The following is a 26,389-nucleotide window of genomic DNA, read 5'->3' as shown; positions in this document are numbered from 1 at the left end:
CTCCTTGCCTTGCAGCCATCAGTACTCCCAAATGGGAGTACTTTCCATATGGGAGTAGGAATAAATGATAAAGCTATTGTGTTTCTGAGGAAAGGAATTATCTGGAAGGCAGTGGCAACCTAGAAGAACATAGGTGCCCTTCACTACAGTACCAAGCACCGTGCAGCAGCTCTCCATAGCATCCTTTGTTGTACTCAAGTTGGTCCCAGATGCAGCTTGAGATGGGATGAACTACCTGTAACAAGCTAACAAAGGAACTTAAAAATACAAAAATATTACATGCAAATGGTTCAAAAAGTTTATTGAATATTTAATTTACAAAAATCATATCTCCCCTATGAGGTGTTCTATGCAAAATTGGATAAAATAAACTGCATATAAAACCCAACCCTAGTAATGCAAATGCAACAGAGAAATGAGACCATGGAAAGGAAGAAATATACATAATCATGACATACACATGACATTCATTAAGGATTGTCCCAACCATCCAAGAATTGGTTCAACACAATGCCTTCCAAGATACGTTATATATTTTACCATTTTATACAGGTCTCCTATATTCCACTGGTCCAAATTTACAGTTTAAAAAAATTCTTTGCATTCTTGCATATCAGTTATCAGTTCTGCTTTTCTCATTTGATCAGAAGGTGGAAACGGACAGTACATACATTTAACATGTGCACTATGAGATGCAACTTACTATCTTTGGTAGGGACCCTAAGCCTGCAGAGAAATCAGCTTTCTAGAATGACAAGAAGTTCAGTTTTAGTTTTGGCAAAGAACAGGTTTAAACCCATTGTTTAGTAGAACGCTACTGGCAGTTTCTGCTGAACACACAAAAAGTACAGACGTCTCTTGTATGGTTTAAAAATTGAGATTATTTATAAGGGTTTAAAATCAAATTATTTGTATTAATATTCTTCAACTCAAATATGGTTATGTAAAATGTTATTACTGCACAGCAGGCCTGCCTGTTTCACTGTATGAACAAAGGATGCATTGTACACAAAATGACTGCAATTCCGTCTTGCCTTTTCTCCTCCCCTTTAAAGAAATGAGACTATTCCTGTAAGTAGCCACACAGATTTGGATGCCAGTTTCCCTTTGAGCAAGTAGGAATTTCACTGAGTAACTCAACACTGTGTAGTAATTTTTTCAAGTTTTCCTGTGAAAGATGGGAGAGAAATTGGAACAAAAAGCAAAGAAATTCAGGACAATCAGTGCTAGAGTGTTTTGCTGTCCTCCTCAGAGAAAACATGAAGAAAAGGAGCAAGATGAAGGAAAAAAATAAAAAGAAATCAATGCAATATCCTAAAAACTTCACTTTAAAAGAGAAGGAAAAAGTAACCAGACTGTTTCCTTCATAACATTAATATTCAGTAAATATTGGAGAGTACTTGATTAACTGCCATTAGCTGTAATTTCAAGCATTCTCTTTGCTTTTTCACATACTATCAAGAAAACAAAAGGAAAAAATTATGCCCCTTCCCAGTCCTGCCCATCCCAATTGCTTAGTGGAAATGTAAATAACCTGCACAGCCATGATTTTCTGAGCTGAAAACATGTAGTGGAAGACTAACTAGACTTAAACACTAGGTAAATCTGCTCACTTATGAGTAAAACATGCAATATTATGACAGACAGCTAATTGTCCTTGGAAAGGCTTTTTATGACAATCACTAATTTGGCAGAGAATGTTTCCAAATGCAGGAAAATCATTTTAAGAGCCTTAGTGAAGAACAGAGTAGTTACAATATATTAGCAACTTCTGTGGCATAAACATTTTAAAAAGCATCGGCAAAGTATTAAATATAAAAGCAATATGTATATACCCCTCCATTCTCAGAAAAGCATCATGATTTGTAGTGTATTAAGTCAGATTTATTGACTGGGGAATTAAGGCATAACCAGCAGACAATAGTCTCTATTGTTTCAGCTCCACATAATTCGCTGGGAACAACCCGTATCGGCCTTTGCAGACACCCCTCCACCAGCCATCATCTATCATCTCTATGTTTGTGATGATGTCATCTGGATCAAAGGAGATCTCGTCATCACCCGCTGGAGAGAAAGCAGAAGCAGCTCAGTGTTGGCACAGGACCCATCCCACTATATTCTCATTTATAGCCCACTAAAGGTGCCACGAACACCCATCACCTTCCTGCCTCTCAGCAGGGCTGTGAAACGGGGCACTGAACAAAGACAAGCAGCACAGACAGCTGTTTTCTCACCTGCAGCACTGACGCCATGGTTGGCTCCCACACGCTGTATTTTGAGTGCATTTCTAACTCAGAGCAGCAATCACTACATAACACCCTGAAAAGCACTCTTTCTTGAGCTCTCCCCAGATTTAACCAGAGCAGAGCTTAACTACTCACACCAAGGGTATAATACGAGTGTTAACATTTAGTTAAAAAGTTTTTTTTAAACCTCTGTAATTTCTAGAAGCAGTGGATGTCAGTTTTCAGAAATGTCTCAATGTTGCTGTTAAATCATTAACCGTCCTCTTATTAAACATTTTTAACACTTCATATCTTCACACATTGGTACAAGAGACTACAAGATGGCAGGAAAAGAAAAAAATCTAGACTCAGCTTTCAAAAATAAGAGTTTTCACAAGATGAACAAGAGCTTTGCTTACCAGCCTGATAATCATAAAGAGCTATGGCTGTAATTCCAAGTTCATTTTCATATTCATCGTAAGTATTTTCTTCTGAGGGAGAGAGAGAAGAAAAATTAAAAGCATAAAGCATACTACCTATAGTTCTGAGTTTTTTTCTATGGTATTCCTCCTTTCATTCTAATTCTAACACCGCACAGAAAGAAGGGAACAAACCATGCAGGATTTAAACACTGCTGATGGACCTTCTGAAATGGATTATTTTTTCCTAAACCACATATAATTAAATCCTGACAGGAAGTGCTCTCACCTAGGCATTTAATACAGTATAAAAATAAAAATTATTAGCTTCATAGCACTTAAGAATGTGACAGACCAACAACTGAGCACAAGATCAGCATGTAAGAGTATTTAATACAAATTGTTACGTGCACATGTTTGGGGGCGTGTGTTAAGTGATGTGTTCAGAATTTCCAGAGCAAATATAATTTTAGGAGCCAGAAGAGGTGAGAAAAACAGGAATTCAAAAGAACTGTATTCTTTTAGTGCCATTAGCTTATTAGTTTTATCTCTATCTCCTAACAGATCTTTGTTGGTGGGGAATCTTCAAAGCCTCAACAATGACTTCAGAAAATGAGGGCTGTGTGATACTGACACAATTATTCATCGGGTCACTCGAAGGAACTAAGTCTTCATCACCAAAGGTTTCACATCAGAAATGAACACTTTACCTGCTTGGTAATGGTCTCCTGCCCCTGCCACTTCATAGACTGTCTCTGCCTCATATTCTGCTTCTCTCTGACTCACTGCTTCTTGGTAATCTGACTCTGTAGCTTTGTAGCCAGATTCCGGCTCTTGTGCTGCTGAGTATGTTGTGCTAGAGTTCTTGTAGGCAGACTCTGCATCATAGGAAACTGCATCCTGCAAAAACAGTTGGTGAGGTTGATGATCAGGATTTTGTTAAGAGGTTCCTATACTTTGAATCAAAAACTAGGAGGGATGGTAACAAACCTGGTAGACCGGGCTTGAGGGTGTCTTCGGTTCAGCTGGCTGTGTGGTAGGAGATGGTGGTGGAGTTTGTTTTTTGGCTTTAGCTTGCTCCTTAAATGAAGAAAAAGAAAAGCTTCAGTGTAGCTCAGTCACTGTTTGATAAAAGAACACGAAGCAATCCTCAAATAACAGATAAATGGCATATTCTGAAATAAACTGGAGCAGGGAGCAGAACAGACCTGAACTGACTGCATCATTAAACCTGCATGGGGTTTAAAATGGCTACAAAAAAAAGTTTCAGCAAAACTGCAAAGCAGAGGAGGAAAAAAAAAATGTAGAATCAAAAACTGCACAGAATGTATGGATACATGAATTTAAAAACAGAGCACACAATGTTCTTTGGCACATTTCCACAGGAGCTGCAGGGTTTCTATGCTCAATACATTCATACTGTTCATTAGCTGATTGGGTCTCATGTACCATTTTAGCGTAAGCCTAGAGAACTTGAAGCCCCCATGTTCTAATTATACTACTGATTTATTGTCCTTGATGAGAAATGATCCTGTAAACTCTTGCAGGTATGCCAAAAGCCTGCCAAAGGGAAAGATTGAATAGCTCATGCAAAATTAAATTCTATATATTGGCAACGAGGGGTTTCAAATGTTCAGAAGAGCTCCATGTACTAGAAATGCGGTGGAGAATGTGACTGCTGAGAATAAGGAAAAGGTTGAGGTTCTCACTGTCATCTTTAATATTCAGACTAGTTATCCTCAAGGTACTCAGCCTCCTGCCCTGGAAGTCTAGAGTGAGGTGCAGAATAAACCTCCCTTATTCAGGTGGAAACAGATGATAGATGGTGAGAGACCTACTACAGCACCTGGACTGTTACTAGTCCTTGGGGCCAGATGGGATCCACTTGAGGATGCTGAGAGAGCTGGTAGACAGGATTGCAAGCTGTGTTCCACCATCTATCAGCAGTCCTTGTCAATCAGAGTGGTCCCAGATGACTGGAGTCTTGCCAGTGTGACACCATGTCTATGAAGGGTTACAAGGAGGATCTGAGGAACTGCTTGTCAGCAGACCTCGATGCCAAGGAACGTTCTGAGTCAGACCACCTCGAGTGCAATCGCACAGCACACGTGGGACAACCAGAGGATCAGGCCCAGCCAGCATGGGTTCATGAAAAGCAGGTTCTGCTTGACTAATCTTATCTTCTTATGACCAGGTGATTCACCTGGTGGACAAGAGCTGTTGACATAGCCCACCTAGATTTCAGCAAAGCCTTTGACACAGTCTGATGGGGAGTGGTTGAGGGAACTGGGATTGTTCAGTCTGGAGAAGAGGAGGCTCAGGGGAGACTTTATCACTCTCTACAATGACCTGATGAGGTGGTGGTTGGCCTCTTCTCCCAGGTAATTAGCAACAGGACAAAAGGGAGTGGTCTCAAGTTGTGCAAGGGGACATTCAAGTTGGACAGTAGGAAGAATTTGTTCTCAGAGTGGTGGGGCACTGGAACAAGCTGTGCAGGGAAGTAGTGAAGTCACTGTCCCTGGAGGTGCTTAGGGAAAGAGCAGATGTAGCACTTAGGGACATGGCTTAGTGGGCAATCCTGGTGGTAGGTGGATGGTTAGACTGGATGATCATGAGGCTCTTTTCCAATCATAATGATTCTATGATTCCAAATAAAAACAGTATCGCTGTACTCTACAATACAAAGAGCAGGAATCTGAATCAAGCATTCTGGCACTCCAGAATTTCATACCATGCCACCTGTGAATCAGAGGGCTGAACAACAATTATCATTGGTCCCCCAGAGCACATTACTCAGGATTGTGTTTGCTTGCATGACTTAAAGAAAATAATGCTTATACTTCAAGACTGTCAGCTACTTATTTCATTTTGCTTCTCTTTGTCACAAAGGAAAAGAAGTCTGAGTGTTTAGGGACAAACTTTCTTCTTCTTCTTTTTTTTTTTTTTTTTTTTTTTTTTTTTTGTAGAAAAGGACAACGAATACAAATTATGGGAGACTGTGCTCCAGTTTAGGTCCATCAAGTCACAACTTCCCAAAGGATTCTCAGGAGAAATCATAGACCAGAGATGAAATGAGAGGACTTCACTGCAAAAAAAATCTTCCTTTTCTTTGTTTGTCACAGCTCAGAAAAAAAATACATCAAACAAAGAAAGGAAAATGTGTCCTGAGAACAGAGCCAGCTTTGAAGTTCAATTCAAAGCTTATGCTGAGCTTTCTGGAAAGAATCTGTCCTAATGCCCTTCTCTTTAGCTTCTGTGCTACGGATGAAGAAGTACAAGCAAAGTGTTTTTTAGAGCACAAATCTAAGTTTGGGGAAAAACTAACAAGTATCAATTATCAGTATCATTAACAATATTGAAAATTGAATAATGAATAATTATTGAATCATTTCTCCTATAAAATGGGTCTCTGCAATCCAAATTACTGTCTAAGACTGCCACAGCATAATTTCTATAATGCATTTAAATTGCATGGTCCCCTCAGGCTAACTTAGAGCAGTTTCTTCCACAAGGAAATGCTGTATGTGAAACAGTATCTAGCATGGTTCTCTAAGGTAGCAGAGGCTAAATCATGAGGCATTTGACTCATTACAGTAGTTGAAGAACAGCTCCCTGAACACCACTTGTCTATGTGACATATGTGAAAAGCAAAGAAAAAAAAGCATTTCCAGTAAACCGGATTCTTGAAGGAATGCAGTCCATCTGTACATTCCCATTGTGGGAGGGTGTGTGCCCACATACTTTCTTAAAGTGAGAGAACTTTCTGTATGAATAAGGAAGTTCTCCTAAAGAAATAGCTTGCTTAAGTCAAAGGACCTCTGTCCCTTCACAGCACCTGTCGATGGTGCACTTGCATCCCTCCCCTTTCCATGCTCAGTGCACAGCCAAGGCCATTTCAGCTTCCCCTTAACCTCATCCTCTTTCCTCAGACCCTATAGAATCACACAATTAACCAGGGAGATTCTCAGTCTGGAAGAGTATTAATCATCTGGTTATGGTAAAATTTAAATACCACCAGCTTTGGAAAAAACTTCAAATGTGTCCAGGCAACAGAATATCTCCTGCACAAGAGAGATCAAGAATTATGGCTGGAATCTGACCCATACTTACAGCAAAAAAATAACACTAAAGACAGAAAGCCATTTTGAGAAAGGGAAAGAAAAAAAAACAAAACAGCAATAGGCCACTGACTCATGAGAACCGGTGTTACTGCACCAACTCTTCTGCAAAACTGTTCATTGAAGGAAACCTCAATGAAAAAGCTGAAATGGGAGACAAAGCCAACAAGAGAGCTAATGGAAAGGTTGAACTTCTCACACACTTTGCAGACTATGAACAGATACAGCAAAAAGGGAGATAGCCCAGTGAGAATAGCAAGCAGAAAGCTTGGCCTTCTGGCATATGAACAACCAGTCATCTCTTCCACACTGGTTGGAAAAAATGGCTCCAACTAGGTTGGAACAGGAGGACTCTAATGGTGTGTCTTTTCGTATTGATAGATTGAAGAGGATTATTTCAAGATCGAGATGAGCAAGATAGAAATTGTTACACAGATCAGGCTGAGAGAATTCAAGAAGTTCTGAAAGACAAAGACCCAATACCAAAACATACAGGTGGCATCCAGATGGTGAAAGCCAACAGGATGTAGTCCTACCTTACTCTAACCAAAACACTTGCAACAGAAGTGTCTCCAGAAAAGCTCCATTTGGGCAGTTTCAGCACTGTCCTTGAGAGTAAGCTTCAACACAACAGCTTATCTCAAAAAGAAACATCAATACTTTCTATGGCAGCTGCACAACGTTTCAAAAATACACACAGTCACTAGAACAGGTTTCTTGCTTCTTGATGAGCACTGCAAGAAAATCTATCAGAGTTCAAGAACCGGCACATGAACTTCAAAGTCTCCCCTCAGCTACCAATTAGTTCAATTTCCACCTCGAAGGAACAGAGGATCTCCCCTAAACCATATTATGTCATCACCTCATAAGGAAATAAGTAAAGTTCTGATCTCCAGAGCACTAGTATGTAGCTGCTCTCCTCCTCATGGAAGTGCAGCCATGGTGCAATGGAATTACACAGCATTTTCTAAAGCTAAATGAATATACCGATTTCCCTACTTATCAAGCCAGAGGGAACTGGAAGGGCATTCTACTACAGATGTAGGTGCCACCATACATGAAGGACCTCCTTGCACCTTAAGGAACAAGAAACCTGCTTGTAGCAAAGGTGCAGAGCAAAATTCTGCATAAAGCACAAAAAAGGATCAGTATGAAGTAACACAGAATTCTCATGTGCCCTAAGAGAGCGTTACATTCTTGAGGCTACTGCATAAGAGGTGAAGCATTGCATTAAGAATAAAGTCTCCTGGAACCCTGGTAAGAGAGCTTCTTCCATTTCAGAGTAGGCAATTGCTCTGAGATAATGAGTGAAGTTTTTGACTGGACTGCACTACTTACCAGGACTTAAATGTAAAACCCCTAGAAACAATGAAATGAAAGTAAGGAAATAACAGCCCTCAGTTATGAGTGTTGTCTAACAACTATCTTTGGTATCTTGGAGATGAACTTACAAAGCTTCAAACAGGCTAACTGAAAAGACCTAAAGGTACCCAGTCACCTCTGTCTGAGAATAAAGCAAAAGTAGTGATGATGGAATGCAGTTATTGCCAGGTGATAATATATACGTTAGAGAGAGAAATGAAGGAGTAGGATAAATACTAAGAAAGTTCATTTTCCTACGAACTGATATTTCTTAGCAGTTTGCAGCTGTAACGAGAGCAAAGGCTCTCCAAAGTGATTACGTGGATACCGAACAGCCTTATTAATAGTGAAACACTTGCACCATCCATCATCCTTCTTCATGGTTCTTCCTTATCAGAAGAACTGTAAAATATCTACTACATTAAATGCTGCAAGGAAAACAATGTCGCTGCAAGTCGCAAACCATAATGCTGCCCAGATCCAATGTGCTAGTGGAAGAAGGTAAGTGAAAAGAAAAGCAAGATCTCTTGAAGAAGAAAGAAGCTGCTCTTTCAAGAACAACTTACACCCCTTAAGGCTGCCCCCAGGCTGTTTCCAAGAAAAGCTGACACAGAGTTGACAGACTAAAGCCCTCTGACTGCAATTGTTGTGCTGATGGCATGGACAAAGACTCAGGAGGATGAGGAGTGAAAAATCACATTGCTGGGGGAAAAAAAACAGATGCTAGATCTAGACACTAGTGATGCGTAGGCTTAAATACACTGGAGCATGCTGGGAACAGCTGACAGTAGTTCAGAAGCACCGACAGCCTGGCAATGGCTAGAGGAGCTGTGGGGCTACCAGCTCAACAGCTACACCGGAGTCACGGTGGTGATGTACTGATAGCACTTTGCAATCATCTCAGTAGAGGCATTCAACTTTTCTCATCTGAAGAGCTCCAGTAACAACTGCTCTGACTGACACACCTCATCTTCTCTGCTCTGAGGGGAACTGAGAGACTGTCCTCAGGGAAAACGTTCAACCTCTCTTTTGCATGGTTGAGTGCTGGGGACTGGTGCCAATGCTGAGAATGACACAGAGCAGTCCGAGCTGCCTACTGTTCACAGAAGTGCCCCAGAGCAGGCTTGATGATCTTATCAAAAGAAAGGACTGACTTCTCAACTTCAGATCTTTCTTTCATCTTCTCTCAGCTTTAAGAAATTGGCAGATGTTGTGTTGATGGTGTCACGTGTTTTTCCCAAGGACAGTAAAGAAGCCAAAACAGTGCTGTGGGAAGGTATTTGAATTTCACAGCACACAGAGATGAAGGACAGCATTAAAGAAATCACTGATACACAAGGACCAATTCCCACTCATTTCCTGATAAACATATGCAGTGAATATGCTTGTACTGTGCTTCCTGAAGCCATGAAGCAAAAAGGGGTCATAAGCTGAAAGAAAAAAAGAAGAAAAAAACCAGCAATTGCTTTGATTGGAGAAACCTGACCCAACCTATAAAGCTAAAAAGTTATAGAAAGCTATAGAAAGCTATAAAGTTGCCCAATTTCAAACAGAAGTCAAAAGGGAGTTAACAGCTTTTCAAAGTCAAGCAATACACAAAATACACAAGTCATGCTGCTTCAGCACAGGAAAACTACAAAGCTCTTTCAGAAGCAGTACTGGTCTGCACACCTGTGAACAGCAGAGCTGAGAACCCAATCGTCAAATCAGGCAAGGTTAACTAGATGTTTTATTTGATACTATTAATTTTCTGCTTTTCTGTAGCTGTGTAACTGCTTTGCTGGCATAGGGGATAAAGTAGCTCAGTAGTGCTGATAAATATATAAACTATGCTGCTTTAGGCTAGTTTAATTGATGTGAAGTACACACAGGTTTCACTGCAGCTGCATTGTTCTTAGTATAGGAATATCTGAGCTACGTTGTGCATACAGTTTTTCATATATATAAAACAAATTATTTACACCATGGTTAAAGCGGTGATCAATCAGACCATGCTGGTGCATTGGGATAAACACCACACAGTGGCATCCTGCAACAGCTTCCTGCTCAGGGAAGTAGCTACCACGTGTGCAAAAAGCACTCAGTGAGCACTGTCACACTTGTTATTACACAGAGGACTGAACAGTTTTGAGAAAACAGCTGACAGTCAGTTCTGGATTTCATGTGTCACACTGAGGATGTCGAGACAATTTCATACACAAGAGAATTTATTACTGAAGACTGTAGTGGATGGCATCCATTGAGTCTTAACAAAAGTTACTTTTCAGGAAAAATCTAAAAACAAAAGAGCAGAGGGAGAGAATGAGAACTGGGGGGGGAGGGGGGGAAATTCTCCAATAAACAGCTGAGAAGAGCATCAATGAGGATCTCAAAGAACTATTCACTCTGCAGTGTCTTCTCAACATAAAAAAGTGGCAACACTGAAGATGATGCAGATGAGGATTTTGCTGTGCACCTCCCTGAGTTGAACATACTTTTCATCAAAATCCGTTCAATCTCCCTGCCAGTTATTCCTGCTTGTGACACTTCTAGCCCTAGCTGGAGCATGCTAGCTGAGCATCAGTGTTGCCTACAAGTTGCCTGTTACATCTCAGTGCAGGGGAATGGCTAGGTAGCTTTCACCCAGTGTTTAAAGGACCACTATTTTTTCGTGCACTGTGCTTAGTCTTCTATTTCTATAAAGCAAGAAGTGAAGGAGAAAGGAGGGACTATTCTAATGCTACTAACAACTGCTTTCCAGTCCATGGCATGACAGAAAGTACGTATACTTTTAAGTATGAGGTCATGAAATCAGAATAAGAGCATGTATCCATGGGGGAAACTGCCAGAGAGGCTCTGGACAAACACTGCTAATGCAGCTTGCATGAAAGGTTAGAGCTGCAAACAGCCATCCCTCAGCATTACTGACACTAAGGCACTTCAGGCATCACAAAACACAGCAAATGAACTAGACACAAAAGACTGGTCTTTCCACCTAGCAGCAGAATTTCACCAAACATGCAAATTCTATAAAGCAGATAAGATGTACCTTCTGACTAAACATCCCCTGGAATTATTTTGCTTATGATTTACATGCAAATCACTAACTCTTCAAGCACGTTGATGCCAAAAGTCATTTTCTGAATTTCCAAACCAAGATTTATTTAACCCCTGGAACACTATCTCCCCTCACCTCACGAGTGTGGAACACCAATGGGCGATAATCACCTTCATCTTCAACAATACTGATTCCAAAGAAACAGCATCACTGTCATCATACTATCAACATTTAGGTGACCATGTGTCTCTCCCTTACAAACGCCTTCATGCCCAATGGAAATCTGGTATTATTGAAAGGCAGAGGTATGGCAAGGCTAGGCTATAGGGATTAGCATCCAAGACGAGCATACTTCTTTTGGAACAGGCTAGATACAAAAATGATACACTATCAGGTATTACTCCATCACCATATTTGATGTCTGATATGCATACAGTGCATGTTAATAGATGGCTGGTTTTGCAATCAGATAAAGCACAGGAAGAAACACACACAGACCTTTAAAGCCTAGCAGTTACAGGGGAAAATATATTTACTTAAAATATTTTTTTCTCCCAACTTTACATTGAAACATACTAGACGTGCTACTCGAATAGGATTTGAATCCTACTGACCTCCAGTTTCCTTCGAGCCTCTTCCTGTTCTTGTTTCTCCCTTGCCATTCTTTGTGCTCTCTCAGCTTCTGCCTTCCTTCGGTCTTCCTGTTCTTTCTCCTTGGCGAGGTTTTCAAAGTTAGCTCTAATGCTACTCGTTTTATTAGCAACTGTAACATTAAAAATAAAATATGCTTTTGCTTAAAGTTCTCTACAACAGCAGCATAGAATGAATTTATGGTAAAATTCCTGCAAGGATTAACCTTGTTTCTGCAGTTTCTTCTCTGTGAGCTCATAGCTGATTTACGAAAGTAATTCTATCTCTCTCCTCCTCTCCTTTCCTTCCAACCCCAAACTTCTTGTGCAACACATCTATTTAAAAATCTCTGCAACACTTTTCCTTCCTTTCCTTTATGGTACAGTCTCTACCACCCTGCTTCCCTGCTCAGACTTCTCTCCACTCTTATGCTCAGTATTTTCTCTTCTTCAACTATATTGACCCTCAAAGATTAAACATTAACTTCTGACAGAAGAAGACAGACACTAGCTGAAGCTACCAGAGATCCACAGATACAGCAGTTCCCTCCTTATTCATCACAATTTCATCAACAGTAACAGTCCGGACTTCTGAAGATTATCACCTTCAGAGAAAGGATATGGGTACTATGTCTTACCAGCTTCTACTGGCTTAGTTTTCTGATATGTTGGGGTTGGTTTCTCAATATCTTCAAAAGTTGCTGCATTCTATCATTAAAGAAGAAAAGAGAAAGTTTAAAAAGGTACAAATTCATGAAGAGATTTCAGACAGCTTCAACCTCTTCTTACTCTTTCATTAAGATTTTGCTTTTCCTTCATTTTCATGCTTCAGTTTTCCATACTCATATATCTACAAATATTTATGTACACATATATACACATACACTACATACACGTACACACATACATATGTGCATAAACCAGCAGCAAGCTCACTTGCTTTTTAAGGAATTAGAAAAGCACAGATGAACTCCAGTGACAGACTGGAGTTCATCTAGAATCTAGAAACAAAGAGCTGAACGATACAGGTTTAAGCATGCTTTTTTTTATCCCTGTGGGCTATTTAAGTCATAGCTATTTTAAGAGACTTACCTTATCCATCCGATCTTTCTGTACACCATACTTCCCACCAAATCCTTTTGAATAATCTAAAAAGCAGGACAAAAGGGTCAGTGTGAGGAATTTTCCCATCCATCTTTCTGCCAAACGCAAATAGCCATTTCAAATGCAAATAGCCATTTCAGCTGCATGCAAAGACAAAGTGACAGCCGCCAAAGAAAATGCAACTTGTTTTTTGATGCAGAAAGGATACATAACCACAAGAGCCTTCAGGTACACCAGCAGAGGAAAGACTGCGGGCCACATGCATTCTCTGAGTAAACATTAAGCTTGGGACTGATAAGGTATCAAGCAAGGAGTAAGGGATGAGCCCTTCTAATGCATCACTTCTGTAACACAGCCTTTCACAGCACCAACTTTTAGCCCTCTGCAGTGATCGTATAACCTAAGTCACTTCTGCTTTGCTCAAAGAGTGACATCCAGTCTTTGCTGACCACAGAGGTGGCTTTTTTTCTTCCTTCTTAAATTCTACATATGGCAGGAAAATTTAACAAATCTCACGTTTGGAAGTTTTGGTTATGATATCCAACTGATGAATATTAATGTTATTGGTAATAACTCCTGCTATCCCTACAGAGAGGGGCAGTTCCATGAGACAACACAACTCTGACAACTCACCACTAAAGAATGGGCTGGCCCTGCTGCTCTTTACCACTGCAAACTACACACTCTTGCTCTCACCTAATGCTGACTCCAGCACTTGTTCCACTCCAGAAGTGGCTAATTCACTAGTGGTATAAAAAGAAAGAAATACTAACAAGAGTAGCTTTGCACTATTTCTAGAGAATTGTTCTCAGAGAAATGTCCAACAAGCACCAGAGCCACTGCAGCAGGAGCAGGAAGAGTGTGTGGCTGAGAAAACACCACTTTCTGGTGGCAATGAGCTGTCGAACTGTCTGCAGGAACAAGCACCAAACTCTGCAGATGGACAGGCTTTCCTATACATCCCTAAAATAAAATTGCAACTACTACTCTTCCTGTCAGCCCCAAAATTGCTGGGGACTCCTAACCAGCTATTTTAGTGTAGTACCTGGGGTCTGCTAACAGCACATTGGACACTCAAAAGTTTGAATCTGTGTCACTATAGCACAGGAAAATACTGATTATCAGAATGAACAACCTAATTCTCTTCAGCTTTGTATGTATTTTCAGCCAGAATAAATATACTACACTTACATTTTCCTGATCCAGACTTCTCACTTTAAGATAACGGAAAACCAGGAATTCATGGTTTGTACCCCAACTATTTCACAATGAATAAAGAGAGCATTATAACAGTATTTGCTCACCCAAGAACCACAAATATCCCCTACTTCTTGTTTTAAAGAATACAATTACACAATTTTGCTAAAATCCATTGCTTGTCAAGGGTTACATGCACGGTCCTTATCTGAATATTTTTCCACCAATTTTTCCAGGCAAAGTTTCACACTTAGGCTTTAGAACTGGTAAGCATATCATTAACACCATACTAATTATTACGTTGTTACTGTCACATTGTATGTATAGTCATTAACTAAATGCATAATGTTTTAGAGCTGTTAACTAAGCATTGGATATCCTTTCCTGAACACAGGTCTGTTTCGTGTAACATTTTAAGAATAAAATGGAAGAACATTGCTAGATCATGTAGGAACAGAAGCGCAAGAAAGTGCCTGCACATTACTAGCATGGATCTACGAAGAGAACTATTTAAGACTGTGTGAGAAGTGGCTGCACTATTGAGAAAGTAACAAGTGAAAACGGTGCCTTGTTGAGATTCATGCTTGGCTAGTTTCTCCTTGTAATCAAACCCCACAGCAGATGGGTCCTGCCTTTCTGTCTGTACACCAAATTTCCCTCCGAAACCACTCTTATAGTCTGAAAAAGCCACATGTAATACATTAAAATGGAGGAAAATACATTAAAAGGAGGAAAATAACAAAGTTTAGTCAGAGACACTCAAAGATCACTTTTTGCAATATTTCTCAATTACCAATAATTTCGAATGGTTAAAAAATGGTTAAAAAATTCTCAAAGCGCTTTTGTACAAGTAAATTCAGAAGTTTCCACTTGAGACTAGAAAGAGATCAATGCAATTTATCACACACTGGAACAACATTCTACAGTCACAGAAAAACAGCAATTCTAAACATTTTTCATACATACTGCATAATGCACTTGCATTTGATCAACATTCTGAACACAGACACACACGGCATATTTACCAAAACAAGATAAAAGGGGATTAGCAGTTAAGGATGAAATGAGCTTCCTTCATCACCACAGTTAACACCTGAACGCTACGCATCTGACTGTTTAAAGATGCGTTCAAATAGCGTCCACAGACACTAGCCATCAGATATCCCTGATATCACAGCACTGTTTAAAGGAAGAAGCAATATTCCTGCTGTTGCAGCAGCTGGAGGAAATTCTCACCCAAGAGCTATGATCATTTTCTACTGCTGCCTTAAAACAGCCATTTTAATGAATGATACAAAACGAGGGCACAAAGCCAGGGATTCAGGTAATAATCCTCTAGCAAGAAATCTAGAGCACCCAACAGAATAATATTTTGAGGATCACTTTTAATTTAAGAAATTTTAGCTTAATTAATGTAATTTCTTTAAGTTAAAGACTAGTGGCAGGCAGGGAAGCAATGTTTGTTCTGGAACTTTTCATCTGGGTACCAACCTTTCATGGGAATAGGTATCTCACAGACAGTGAGATAAGACAGTACTAAATATTAGATTTCCATTGCATGGAAACTGGGGGTATAGAGAACCCAAACCAAAAAGGCAGATTATTTGTGAAGGCCCTCATGGAAAGTACAAAGAAATTGTTAATTTGTGGCTTGTACAAATCAACTAATGAAGTAAACAAAAAAATCCAGGCCACCTGCAGACTTGTTAGGCTTCTCCAGTGAGAACTTAGCTAAGTTCAAATTTTGAGGGACTCAGAAGCAAATGTGTCTAACCTGCTATGCAGACACCAGTACAACCAATACACAGCAACAGTTCAAACACAGAAAAAGGAGATTTGTGTTAGCACTGTAAGACTGCAGCTAAAGATACCAGGGGAGGAGGATTCACACAGGGAAGAGAAAAGTGGATATCAGGGAAGATGAAAAGAGCGGCTAAGAATCTTGAACTGATATACCTTTCTGGGATTCATGCAGCTGCACTTTCTCCTGGTGATCCCAGCCAAGTGCACATTTGTCTTGTCTGTCTGTCTGCACACCAAACTTGCCTCCAAACCCCTTCACATAATCTGTATGCATGAAGTTTCAGAAAACATTAATACAGCTTATGATTGTAAGCAGTACTTAGAAAAAAATGGCAGATAGATATGTGACTGGGTAAGTTGCCCTACTGATGATGATTTGATTTAATGATGATAATGTTTTCATTATTTTTCCCCTGATGAAGTGAAAGACACCCATTTGGTAACTCTAGGACAACAGTGCAAGGAGGCACCAAAAATCCAGTGTAGACTACAGCAGATAGAGTCAATAATATTCAGAAGCTTAGAGAATTTGATGTACTTTCTATCTAAAGCCATAAAATACACACATATATATGCATAAAGCAGATATATATATAAAGAAGGATTTGACACTGCCTCTGAATACCATAGATCTGTACAGTTACACACTTATTTCAATAATATCCATGTGGATATAAGATCCTTTGGAAAAGAGATTGTGAAACTCAGGGACAGTTTCCAATGCCTTCTTCTACATCTAAAGGAAATAGAAATCTACATACACAAAAGGCAAACACACATTTACCATCAACAACAAAAATTATGTCTTCCTAATTTGGAAAGGTTGATTGTTTTGAACCAGTATTTTTAAATAAGATAATAAAAACCTTTCTGGGATTCATGTTTTTCCGTTTTGCCTTGATATTCAAAGCCAACAGCACTTTTGTCCACTTTGTCCTTGTCAACACCATATTTACCACCAAAGCCCTTGGAATAATCTAGAGATAAGAGTGAAGAGTTTTGTTTGTAAGTGTTCAACAACAAAATGTTACCTTGAAAAATTGTGACAATCAGATGAGCTAACATTAAATTACATATTAAAAGAAGTACTGACAGCCCCTGTTAATTCTGATTGAGGACACTGAAGTCATAAATTTTTCAGAACATGCCCTCTCACTCAGATGGAAAATAAAATGTCACCATTTCAACTACAAGGTGATAGCAGCAGTACTGTTATTGGACTCCTTGACAAAATTCTGAAGACACTTATAGGGAAGTGAACTTCAAGAACCATGTCAACAACAGCCTGCCTGCTTTTAAACAAACACCGCCTTCTTCTTCTCAGTATTTCCAGAGTGCAAATATTTCTTAGAGATAAACAAAAAACGGATGGCAAAAATGTCAATTTTTCAATAAAACACTTGATTTTTGGATCAGGTATGCCTAGAAATGAGATTAGCAACCCAGTATCAATTCCAAACACCGCTGACTTTGATAAATGTTTCATTACACCAATAGCTGATACTTTTAGAAACACCCTGCTGTGATTAAACTGCTCACACTCCCAGTATTTTAACTCATAGCTTTTCAAGTTGCAAAAAACTGTTGACAAACCTATGTGCCCTGCCTCCAATGTAACGTCACAAGGCTCATCACTTAAGACAAGTTAGAAACTAAGTTTTATGCTTCTTTATTAGAGGCTGAAGTTTTCAGCAATATAAATTGTATAAAGTGGGCTATGAGTAGAACAGATGGAGGAAAACAAATTTACAACACTGCCTGTCATTACTGCCTACCATATCAGAATATGAATCCATGCTCACCTTTTTGTGACTCATGCTTCTCAGTTTTACCCTGGTAATCAAACCCCACTGCACTCTTGTCCACCCTGTCAGCTTGCACTCCATATTTTCCACCAAAACCACTTGAGTAGTCTGCATTGAGAGGAAAGAACAAGAAAAATGAAACAAAGAAGCTTCCACTGCAAGCATATTCTAGAAATTAATGGGAGGGAAAAAAAAAGCCTGTTATCTTAGTAGTGAAATATTACTCTTTGGTATAGGAAATTAAATTTAAAATTAAGCACAGAAAATAAGGAATGCAGCAGTCCTGCATTCTAGTTTACAAGACTTCCTCTTAAACCAGGATTCAATAAAGTGAAGAACAATTCCTACTTTAAAATGTTCCAGAACCTTACTTTGACAAGAAAAGTAAGACTTGCAATGACACACTATTTTCTTTAATTAAAACCTCACAAACTCACGAAATTGCCTTAAAACTAATTCTTTCATCTTCTCTTCCCCTCAAATCTCTCAATATTTCATTAATCGACAATGATATATTGAGGCCTCACTAAACGAGGTCCTTCACCAACAATAAAAGAATGAGCATCTATTCAAATAATTTTAAGAACATGTATTACAGAGGCAATCACCTCACCACTTTACCTTTTTGGGAGGCATGTTTCTCAGTTTTCCCCTGGTATTCAAACCCAACAGCTGACTGGAAGAGAAATAAAAATGCACAACAAAATGTTAGACATTTGTAGAAAAACTACTTGCACTTCAGTGGACAAACAGCATGGAAAGCTCCTGCGTCTTTCCATACTATTCTGACCCTTTGAATTGGGTACACACACTTAAAATATACAGACCATATTCATTTACACGACAATCCATACACACTTCTGTTTTTGTCATTCTTTGCCAAAATAAAATTTTCCTGGCCGAATACTGTTGCCTTGCCAGGTTCAGCAATTTAGTACAGCAGAAGTTCCATATAATAGAAATGCAGCATTTCCACACAAGGGCTGTTATGCTCTCTTGGCAGGACATACCAGGGATCTTGCACAGTAGTTCACATTGCAGTGCAAGTCAAGGCTTCCCCAAGGCCTTCCATCTCTACAAGTCACACTGATTTTACCCTCACCAAAAGAGCACATACCAGCTAAAAGTCATGCAACATCTCTTTTCAACTTCACTCCCATGCTATTTCCCATACTTTTGTTTTGCTTTAGACAGAAATTTATCTTCCTAACAGTCCCTGATAGCTTACTGCTACACTTCAAACACAACAGGGAGAACAGACATGGCAGTTTTTCAGCTGTGTAGATGAACTGATAAACTCAGCTACTGTGAGTAGCTGTAGTACCAGGAGAAACTGCTTACCTGGTCAACTCTGTCAGTTTGTACTCCAAACTTGCCTCCAAATCCTTTCACAGAATCCACTTGGGAGCAGTGCTTAGAAAGCTTTGACTGGTACTCGTGTCCAACAGCTGACTAAAAGAAAGTGAAAAGTTCAGAAACATGCAGCAGTTCTGTACAGTTCTGTATGCAGGAGAAAATGTGGCACCAGGTGATCCGAGGTGACAAACATGCACCTCTTCCTGCTGAAATCACCATCTTTGTAAATCATCTGGTCACTGAGGAGCCTTTAGGAGACTTTCACCATGCTACCTAAACAGCACAATCAAGGGAAGTTCCAAGAGTTTGACAGCAATGACTGTATTTTATGGACGCTGTTTTACACTCCGCATTTTTACCTCAAACCACAGGCACGAAAAAAAAGATACAGGCAAAATCTTGATGGTGTCATCCAAAATTTAAATTAGGGATTAGTTGCAGATAAAATACCAACATTTCAGCCCCACAGCCTCCATCTTTGACTAGAAAGCAAGCTGAACACAGCAACTGCGGGAGCAGTCATGTTATGCTGCCACGGGTTTCAGGTAGGGCAGGAAGATATGTAATTACACACCTGAAAATGCATCCTCCCCTTCTCACAGATAACACTTTCTAGTGTTACCTTAACCTAGAGCTTGGGTGCTCTCCTAGCTCCTGGAATCAGTGCTGAAGCCATGAACCTGGGGGTGCTACATCCCACAGCAAGGTGCTCTCTTCCACGTCCAGTGCCAAAGCTGAGCATCAGCCAGAGCAACCTGCAATTTGCCACTTGAATCTGACACCTGAGGCTGCTGCTCACATGTGTACAACCACCATGTCTAACGGGGGGAGGGAGAGAGAAAGAGGATTTTACACTGTTTGACAAATGGAGGTAGGTAAGGTTAACAATGTTTTCTTTACATGACACCAGAAAAGAGAGTTCCTTACAGCACTTCATTAAATATACAGCATCATAACATATACCTTTATAAAAAAAAATATAGAAAAAAAATTTTATTCAAAATTTGTATTTCAGAGTAAATTGCACTCTTAATTCCCCAGTACTCTGCTATCTTTTAAATCAGTGATGGAAGCCTGGCATATGGAGTTATATAGCTTTGCATTTTAAGACTGTGTCATGGTTTTGTACACCAACAGAAAGCCTTCCCTCGATGAGAACATCTCAGTGATGAAGTTTTATAACTACAGATGCAAGTAAGAAAGCATTCATTAAAATCTAAATTACAAATGCCTCCCACCAATACCATTTATACGGACACAACCATCAGGTTTTTCCTGATGGTTAATTCTGGCATATGGGAAACAGTGTTGCTTTAGTTTCTTTTTTTTTTTCTTTTTTTTTTTCTTTTTCTCCCATCAACACGGGAGAAGGATAAACTGCTGACATAAGATTGCTATGCAGTTGCAGAATAGGCCTCAGGATTGAATCTGGGATCAGTTCCTTTCCCACATTCACTGGTTAGGTTACCTATTTCAAAGGCAAAGGCCCATTGAGAATTATACAGCAATTTACTCAGAAATATGGCAAGAATTTAAGGCTGCCTAATTACTAGAAACACAAAAAACAAATTAAGTAGGAAAATAAAATCATTCACATTCAGGAAACAGTTTGGTTCTTATTTTAACCAAGTGTGCGAAAGAAACTAGCCAGGATTCTGTGACTGTCTAAGTATCACACAGCTAATAGAATTACCTTAAAAATTACCATAACTTTTGTTAATAGAGTGCAGCTTAGCCATCATATCCTTATGTAAAACACTGCCATCTGACTGAAATACAATGCTTCTTTAAATACCTGTATTACTTGTCAGTGTTCACACATTATCACTGTTTCAGAGAGCTACCCTCTAATTTAAAAGAAGCAGCACACTCTTTTCTTCACTCTCTGGCAACCTCAACATACATAGAGGAGCAGGCACACCACTGAAATTAAAATAATGCTAGATTTATTCATGCATGGAGTACTTTCTTAATTTAGAAATACACATTTAGAAACTTGAATCTTGACTCCAAAAAATCCACCCAGGATATAAGAACGCAGACTTGCTCTAACGGCAGGATTAGCATCGCTCACACGCGTGGATCTACCTACATCCTAGAACTCCCCCCTCATCATTCACAGATTCCTAATTTGCTACTGAAATAGGTGTTCTGGTACTTTGAATGCTTCAGTTCACCTTTTTCTTGACTAAAGTAGAAAAGACCAGATGTTCTGCCAGACTTGGGTGGTAGTGGTCACATGCAGCCTTGTCACAGCTCCACAAAGGTGATGTCCTCAAAATGAGCCATTGCTGTTTATAGCTTATACCACCATCTGAGCTTCTATATCAGTGATTCTGGCAAAGCAGGAACAACAGCCTTTGCCTTCAACTCATGTATGTGGCTGTGCTGACCACTGGCAAGGCGAGGCAAGGCTTATATCATCATCCCAGGAGACCACGCAGACTTACTTTATCCATGCGATCTTGTTCAACGCCAAATTTCCCTCCATAGCCATGGGAAGCTTTTGGTCCCGTTTCAAGCTCCTTCTCTTTGATGGTCTGGTGTTCTTGGAATACATTCTCTCTCAGTTGATGAATACTTTAAAGACAGGCAATTAAACAGCAAGATTTACGAAGAAAGGTTCAGAAGATAATTTCAAAAAGATGCAAAATAATAAGTAGATAGTTTAGAAGCCAGGCAATTTACATTTTTGGAGCCCTACCCATTTTTCAATTCACAGAGCACCTCATATTCTGAGAATCAGAATTTATTTCAGTGTAGAACACTGAAAAGAAGTGTTGGTTTTAAAATTGTCACATAGGACAGTATTTTGCTATTTGAAAAATCTTTCAATCCACTGCCATGAATTCATAAGTGCCTCAAATACATCTTCTTCTTACATCCTAATTTAAATTCTTCCTAACACTTTTTACTTACATGGCAACTTTTCAGAATAGGGAACATCTCTTACACAGTCCCTATGGTAACAGGACTCTGATTCCAAACAAGCATTTTGGACACAATTGTAATACCAAATAAGGATGCAAGGAGACATTCACCTCTTCTTCCCCAGGTGTTCTCTTGCAATGCAGGAACTGAAACTGTGGTAGCACAGACTATGTACAGGAAGGACAAATCCAGATGGCAATCTGTACCATAAAGCACTTTCCACCTGAGACTGAAGTGTCCACAGCACAACTCAGCCAGCAGGTGTCAGCGCTGCTCTGCACAGAAGGCAGAGCACAGCTGATCCCAAAAGCAAGGGATCACCACACTAATCACATTCTCAGCTTAAAAACACGGGGCTGGATACCCAAGAAGCAGAAAAGCAAAACAGAATCGAGGACCGTAATCATGCATTTCCTAAATCACAGATATCCTAAAATTGCTCTTAAGTCTTAGGCACTTTTCATAATGAGTACGAGATTCAGAAGAGGGACTGTTTGTTTCATATTGCTTTTGTGATGCACTCATTTTTTGAGTTTGTCACATGAGTCCATTTGTTAATTTGCCACAATTTTTTCAAATTGACTGCAGATTTCTAAACAAAGCCTGAGAACCAAGAGACTAAATCTACTCTTATGTGTCAAATGCAGCTGCTCAGATCACCCAATACAAATCCCTGGCAGTATTGGCTCTCTCACCCAAAAATAACAAAGAAACTTCCCAGACACAAAGAAGCAGGCAAAACAACGCTGCCAGTTAAAAAGCAAGATTTAACAGTTCTTACATCATAGCTCTGATCTTAATTTCAGATTTGAAGGTGCTGACGTAGATGAAAAATTAGCAATGTGACAAATAATCAGTCTTCTACAGACAGTCTTGTTTTAATTATGAGGAGAACATGAAATGATTAGGAGTTGCCTGGGATTGTGGCTATTAATAGATTTGAAAAAGAGCTGCTTTACTTGATGTGCTCTTGATGGCCGGATCCTTTCACAGTTTTAGCCCCCCAGCGCTGCTCTTTCTCACTCACGTCATTCTGTGAAGGACACACAAAAAGCGTTAACAACCCAAAGATGTTACCAGTTATTCATAGCAAAACCTGCCAGAAGTCGGCAAGATCCAAGAATCAGAAAACCAACTACTTCTGCTTTCGCTTCTGCAAGCACTGTGCATTTCCCATTGCAGAAAGCACTTTCTATCCCAAAAAGCTGCTGCTTCAAATCACACAAGTGATTGATTTAAATCACTTCCCTGCAGACTTCCCTGCAGCATCCAAGCAAAACAAGATAGCTTTGTTCATCCCACACAGAAAATCCTAATTCTCTCCTCTTCCAGGAAGATGCTCCTACCAGTTTGTCTTGCTTAGATATACCCAGCCCCCCCCCCACTGCAGAATTTCAGCACGTTACACCACACAGTTGCAGTGAATAGATGAGATCTGAAAGCCGTACCACAAAGTCGGGATCTGTCTCCCAGTCATCTGCTCCATCATCCTGGCTGATGGCAATGGCGTGCCCTGCGGTAGCCTTCCACATCTGCAACACCACCAGAAGCAGCACCGTCACGCTCCCGTTACACAGAAACTCACTTTACCTTCTGCGTATGCTGACAGAAGCACAACCCAAAATTCCAAGCAAAGGACACAAACATCAGCTATCTCTGCAGTCGTTGGCTCTCAGACTGTTTGGACCACCATATCCTTAGTTTTTGCTACTAGCACTGCAGAAAGATTAGTGGCAATCAAAGATTAAATTTTAAAGAGACCAAGGAAGCCTCTCCTTGCCCAAATTAACACATGGCTTTTCTTCACTTAGTGGTAGCACCCTTTGTACCTCTGCACTAAAGTCTTCTGTTCAGGCAGCTTTCCTGTTCCATTTCTACTCCTGAGGAGTGCTGCTAATTCCGGACCCTGTGCACATGCTTAGGGCTTAGCAATAGCTGTTTTCCACCAGTGCTCCACGTGCTGCCTCAGACATGCGATGGGTTTCAAGAAATCCAAACAACTACAAGAATTTGCACACAATCTAGACACTGATCCACTTGCCTGCAACAACAGGGTATGTAAGTTGCTGCATTTCTCAGATAATCCCCCGTGAAATGTGCAAAAGTCAGCGCCCCAGCTGACTTGCGGGAGAAGCAGAGGGCAAATGCTGGTGTGATGATAACAGGAAGCAAAAGGCAAGCAATAACATCCCCCAAAAAACATTCAGAGCATGTTAGGTATCACCTTTTCTGGAAATACTATACCCAGTAGAGTATCAGGTTGGGCACTTTAATTAACACTTCTGAACATGACCAGGGAGCACAGTGTATCACCTACTTGGTGCTAGTGGCTGTATTTTACAAAGCTTATTCAAGAAAAATTATATTTCTTATATATACATATATATATTTCTGAAGAGCCAACAAAAGACAACAACAAAATGCTCTCTGTTCTGCCAGCTTTTTCATGTTTATGAGTCAGAGGAAGGCCTTTTCTTCATACTTGTGCCACTAGAGTACAGTTCTTGAACACTCCATCATCCTATTTACCTTCACTTTTAAAATTAGGAATAGTTTATGAAGGTTACTAACGTGGACTATTTCTTTTGCACAAATGTAACTCAGAAGGTAGAATGGAAATTCCATTTTAAATGTGTAACTAGTAATTTGCAGTGAAGTTTGTACTACAGCAATAAAACCCTGCTTGCTCTGCAGTCTAACAGAATGAACCAGCAGAGCAGCACATCAGAAATGCCAGGATTTGGAATAAGAACAAGAATGATCGAGAAATAATCAAACCAACAACAGCAAAGCACAGACTGCTCCTGGAGAGGCACGAGAAGAGAGCAGAGCACACTCTGACAAAGCAGCAGTATGTTTGCTATCCCTTTTGTTCAGGTCTCTCACCTCCAAATTCCTACGACAACTGAGAAGTACCATTTGATGAACCACTTAATATCTAAAAACCTTGTAAGACCAAGTAATTATAATAAAAACCTCCAGGGCAGCTTCCTTCCCCAGGTGCATAGTTCAAGGCGCTTGCTTTTCTTTTTGTCTTGCAATTCAGTTACGTTTGGCAGCAGGAGGGCTACATCTTCAGGTCAGGATTTCTCTCCCTCTTCCTCCCCAGATGCTCACAGACGACAGCCGAGGAGGAGAGGACTTCAAACACACACACACCCTCACAGAGCCCAGCACCACCAGGTTTAGCCCTGCACAGAGGCACAAACGCCTGCCCCGGCCCAGCCCCGCACAATGCACGGCCAGCTGCGAGCCGGTGGGATCAGGCCCGGCTTGCACAGCAGCCCATTGCTCCAGCATCTCTTCCAAGGCCGGATGTGGACGAACATGATCCGCCTGTGAGTCAGCGACTCACATGGGCAAATTACTGAAGGAAAACCAGAATATTATATTTCCGGCGTATCGAGGCTAGAAATAAGTTCGGAACCCATCTGGCCAGCTCCGTCCTTCGCCCTGCCGTGACCAATGGAAGCCGCCGGACCCCCCAGCACCGTCCGAGCAGCGGCCATCGGCAGGGCCGCGCCGGCACTGGGACAGCAGGGCGGGCAGAGCCCACCGCCGCGCCGGTCCGCGGGCACCCAGGGCCCGCACCGCCCCTCGGGGCCTCTCAGAGGATGCCCGGGCCGGCAGCCCCGTCCCGCCCCGCCGGCAGCCCGCCCCACGCCCCGCCGGGCCGCACGTCGCGCCGCCGAGCCCGCAACCAGCGCTCCCTGTGCAGCCGAGGGCCCTGGGCTCCCCCGCCGCACAGCCCGGCGCCCCCCGCCCCGCGCTTACCCTGCTGGCCGCCGGCTGCCGCGGCCGTGGCTCCCGCGGTGCTTCCCGGGCGGACGGCGGCGGCGATTTCCGCTTCTCCCGAGCTCCCACTTCCTCTTTCCGCACGGCGGGGCGGCCCCAGGTGGGAGATGGCCGCCCGCGCCGCCCCGCCCCGCCGGCCGGGGCGCTTCCTTAGCCCAGAATCCTGGCAGAGCGGTGCAAACCAAACGAGAGCGGGCTGCGGCTTCGAAAAGGCCCTGTCAGGAATTTTAAGATCACGTTCAAAATTCATTTAGTTATAACAGTGCCTCTTGAGGGGCTTCCCTTATCAGGGGGTGAGAGGCCCGCCCGCCCGCCCGTGGTTGTTCACAGGGTGTCTGCATCGAATAGGTGCTGAAAACAAAACCCCCACCCTCATGTTTGAGGTCTGAAAGCAGGACACTGCCTTCCTGATGGTTAAATATTTGCCCATGATTTATTATCTTTTGGGGAGGGGGAAACAGGAGGAATGACGTATCTAGTGGGAGAAAAATACACATATGTAACACACACAATGTGAAATAATCCAGGCAAACAGAGTTTTGCAAAGTATTGGAGGCAGGAGCGTGACTTACCAGCTCCTCCAGTCACGTGAAGGCAGTCTGCTCAGT

At 41.1% G+C, this 26,389-nt stretch overlaps 1 protein-coding gene across 3 annotated transcripts; it reads right to left on the bottom strand.

Moving 5' to 3' along the window:
* Nucleotides 1-275: 275 nt before the first annotated feature.
* CTTN (cortactin) lies at nucleotides 276-25,835 on the bottom strand. Of its 3 annotated transcripts, XM_042864870.1 has the most exons (17): nucleotides 25,761-25,835; nucleotides 23,435-23,518; nucleotides 22,946-23,019; nucleotides 21,506-21,635; nucleotides 19,041-19,151; nucleotides 18,321-18,375; nucleotides 17,697-17,807; nucleotides 16,761-16,871; nucleotides 16,048-16,158; nucleotides 14,659-14,769; nucleotides 12,883-12,938; nucleotides 12,429-12,498; nucleotides 11,776-11,924; nucleotides 3,635-3,724; nucleotides 3,355-3,544; nucleotides 2,645-2,716; nucleotides 276-2,064 (listed from the first exon to the last, which is right to left on the bottom strand). In XM_042864870.1, the coding sequence occupies exons 2-17, from the start codon at nucleotides 23,516-23,518 to the stop codon at nucleotides 1,928-1,930; spliced, it is 1,662 nt and encodes a 553-aa protein (XP_042720804.1). In that variant the 5' UTR covers nucleotides 25,761-25,835; the 3' UTR covers nucleotides 276-1,927. The 3 variants fall into 3 exon arrangements, with proteins under 3 accessions (XP_042720804.1, XP_042720814.1, XP_042720817.1); XM_042864880.1 differs by lacking the exon at nucleotides 14,659-14,769; XM_042864883.1 differs by lacking the exon at nucleotides 16,761-16,871.
* Nucleotides 25,836-26,389: the final 554 nt, after the last annotated feature.

Source organism: Lagopus leucura, unplaced genomic scaffold (assembly GCF_019238085.1).
Source record: "Lagopus leucura isolate 7727_CA_CO unplaced genomic scaffold, USGS_WTPT01 Super-Scaffold_1, whole genome shotgun sequence".
Lineage (NCBI taxonomy): Eukaryota > Metazoa > Chordata > Aves > Galliformes > Phasianidae > Lagopus > Lagopus leucura.
The sequence above is the reverse complement of the archived record's forward strand: the minus strand, read 5'-3'. Positions and strand labels throughout refer to the sequence as shown.

Excerpts from the sequence above, each read along its gene's own strand:
- CTTN (XM_042864870.1), bottom strand. The coding sequence starts at position 23,518 with ATGTGGAAGGCTACCGCAGGGCACGCCATTGCCATCAGCCAGGATGAT. Across the intron at positions 14,770-16,047 it reads GCTGCATGAATCCCAGAAAG|ACTATAAGAGTGGTTTCGGA; the intron begins GTATATCAGTTC and ends TGGCTTTTTCAG. Across the intron at positions 2,065-2,644 it reads TCTTTATGATTATCAGGCTG|CGGGTGATGACGAGATCTCC; the intron begins GTAAGCAAAGCT and ends CTTTCTCTCCAG.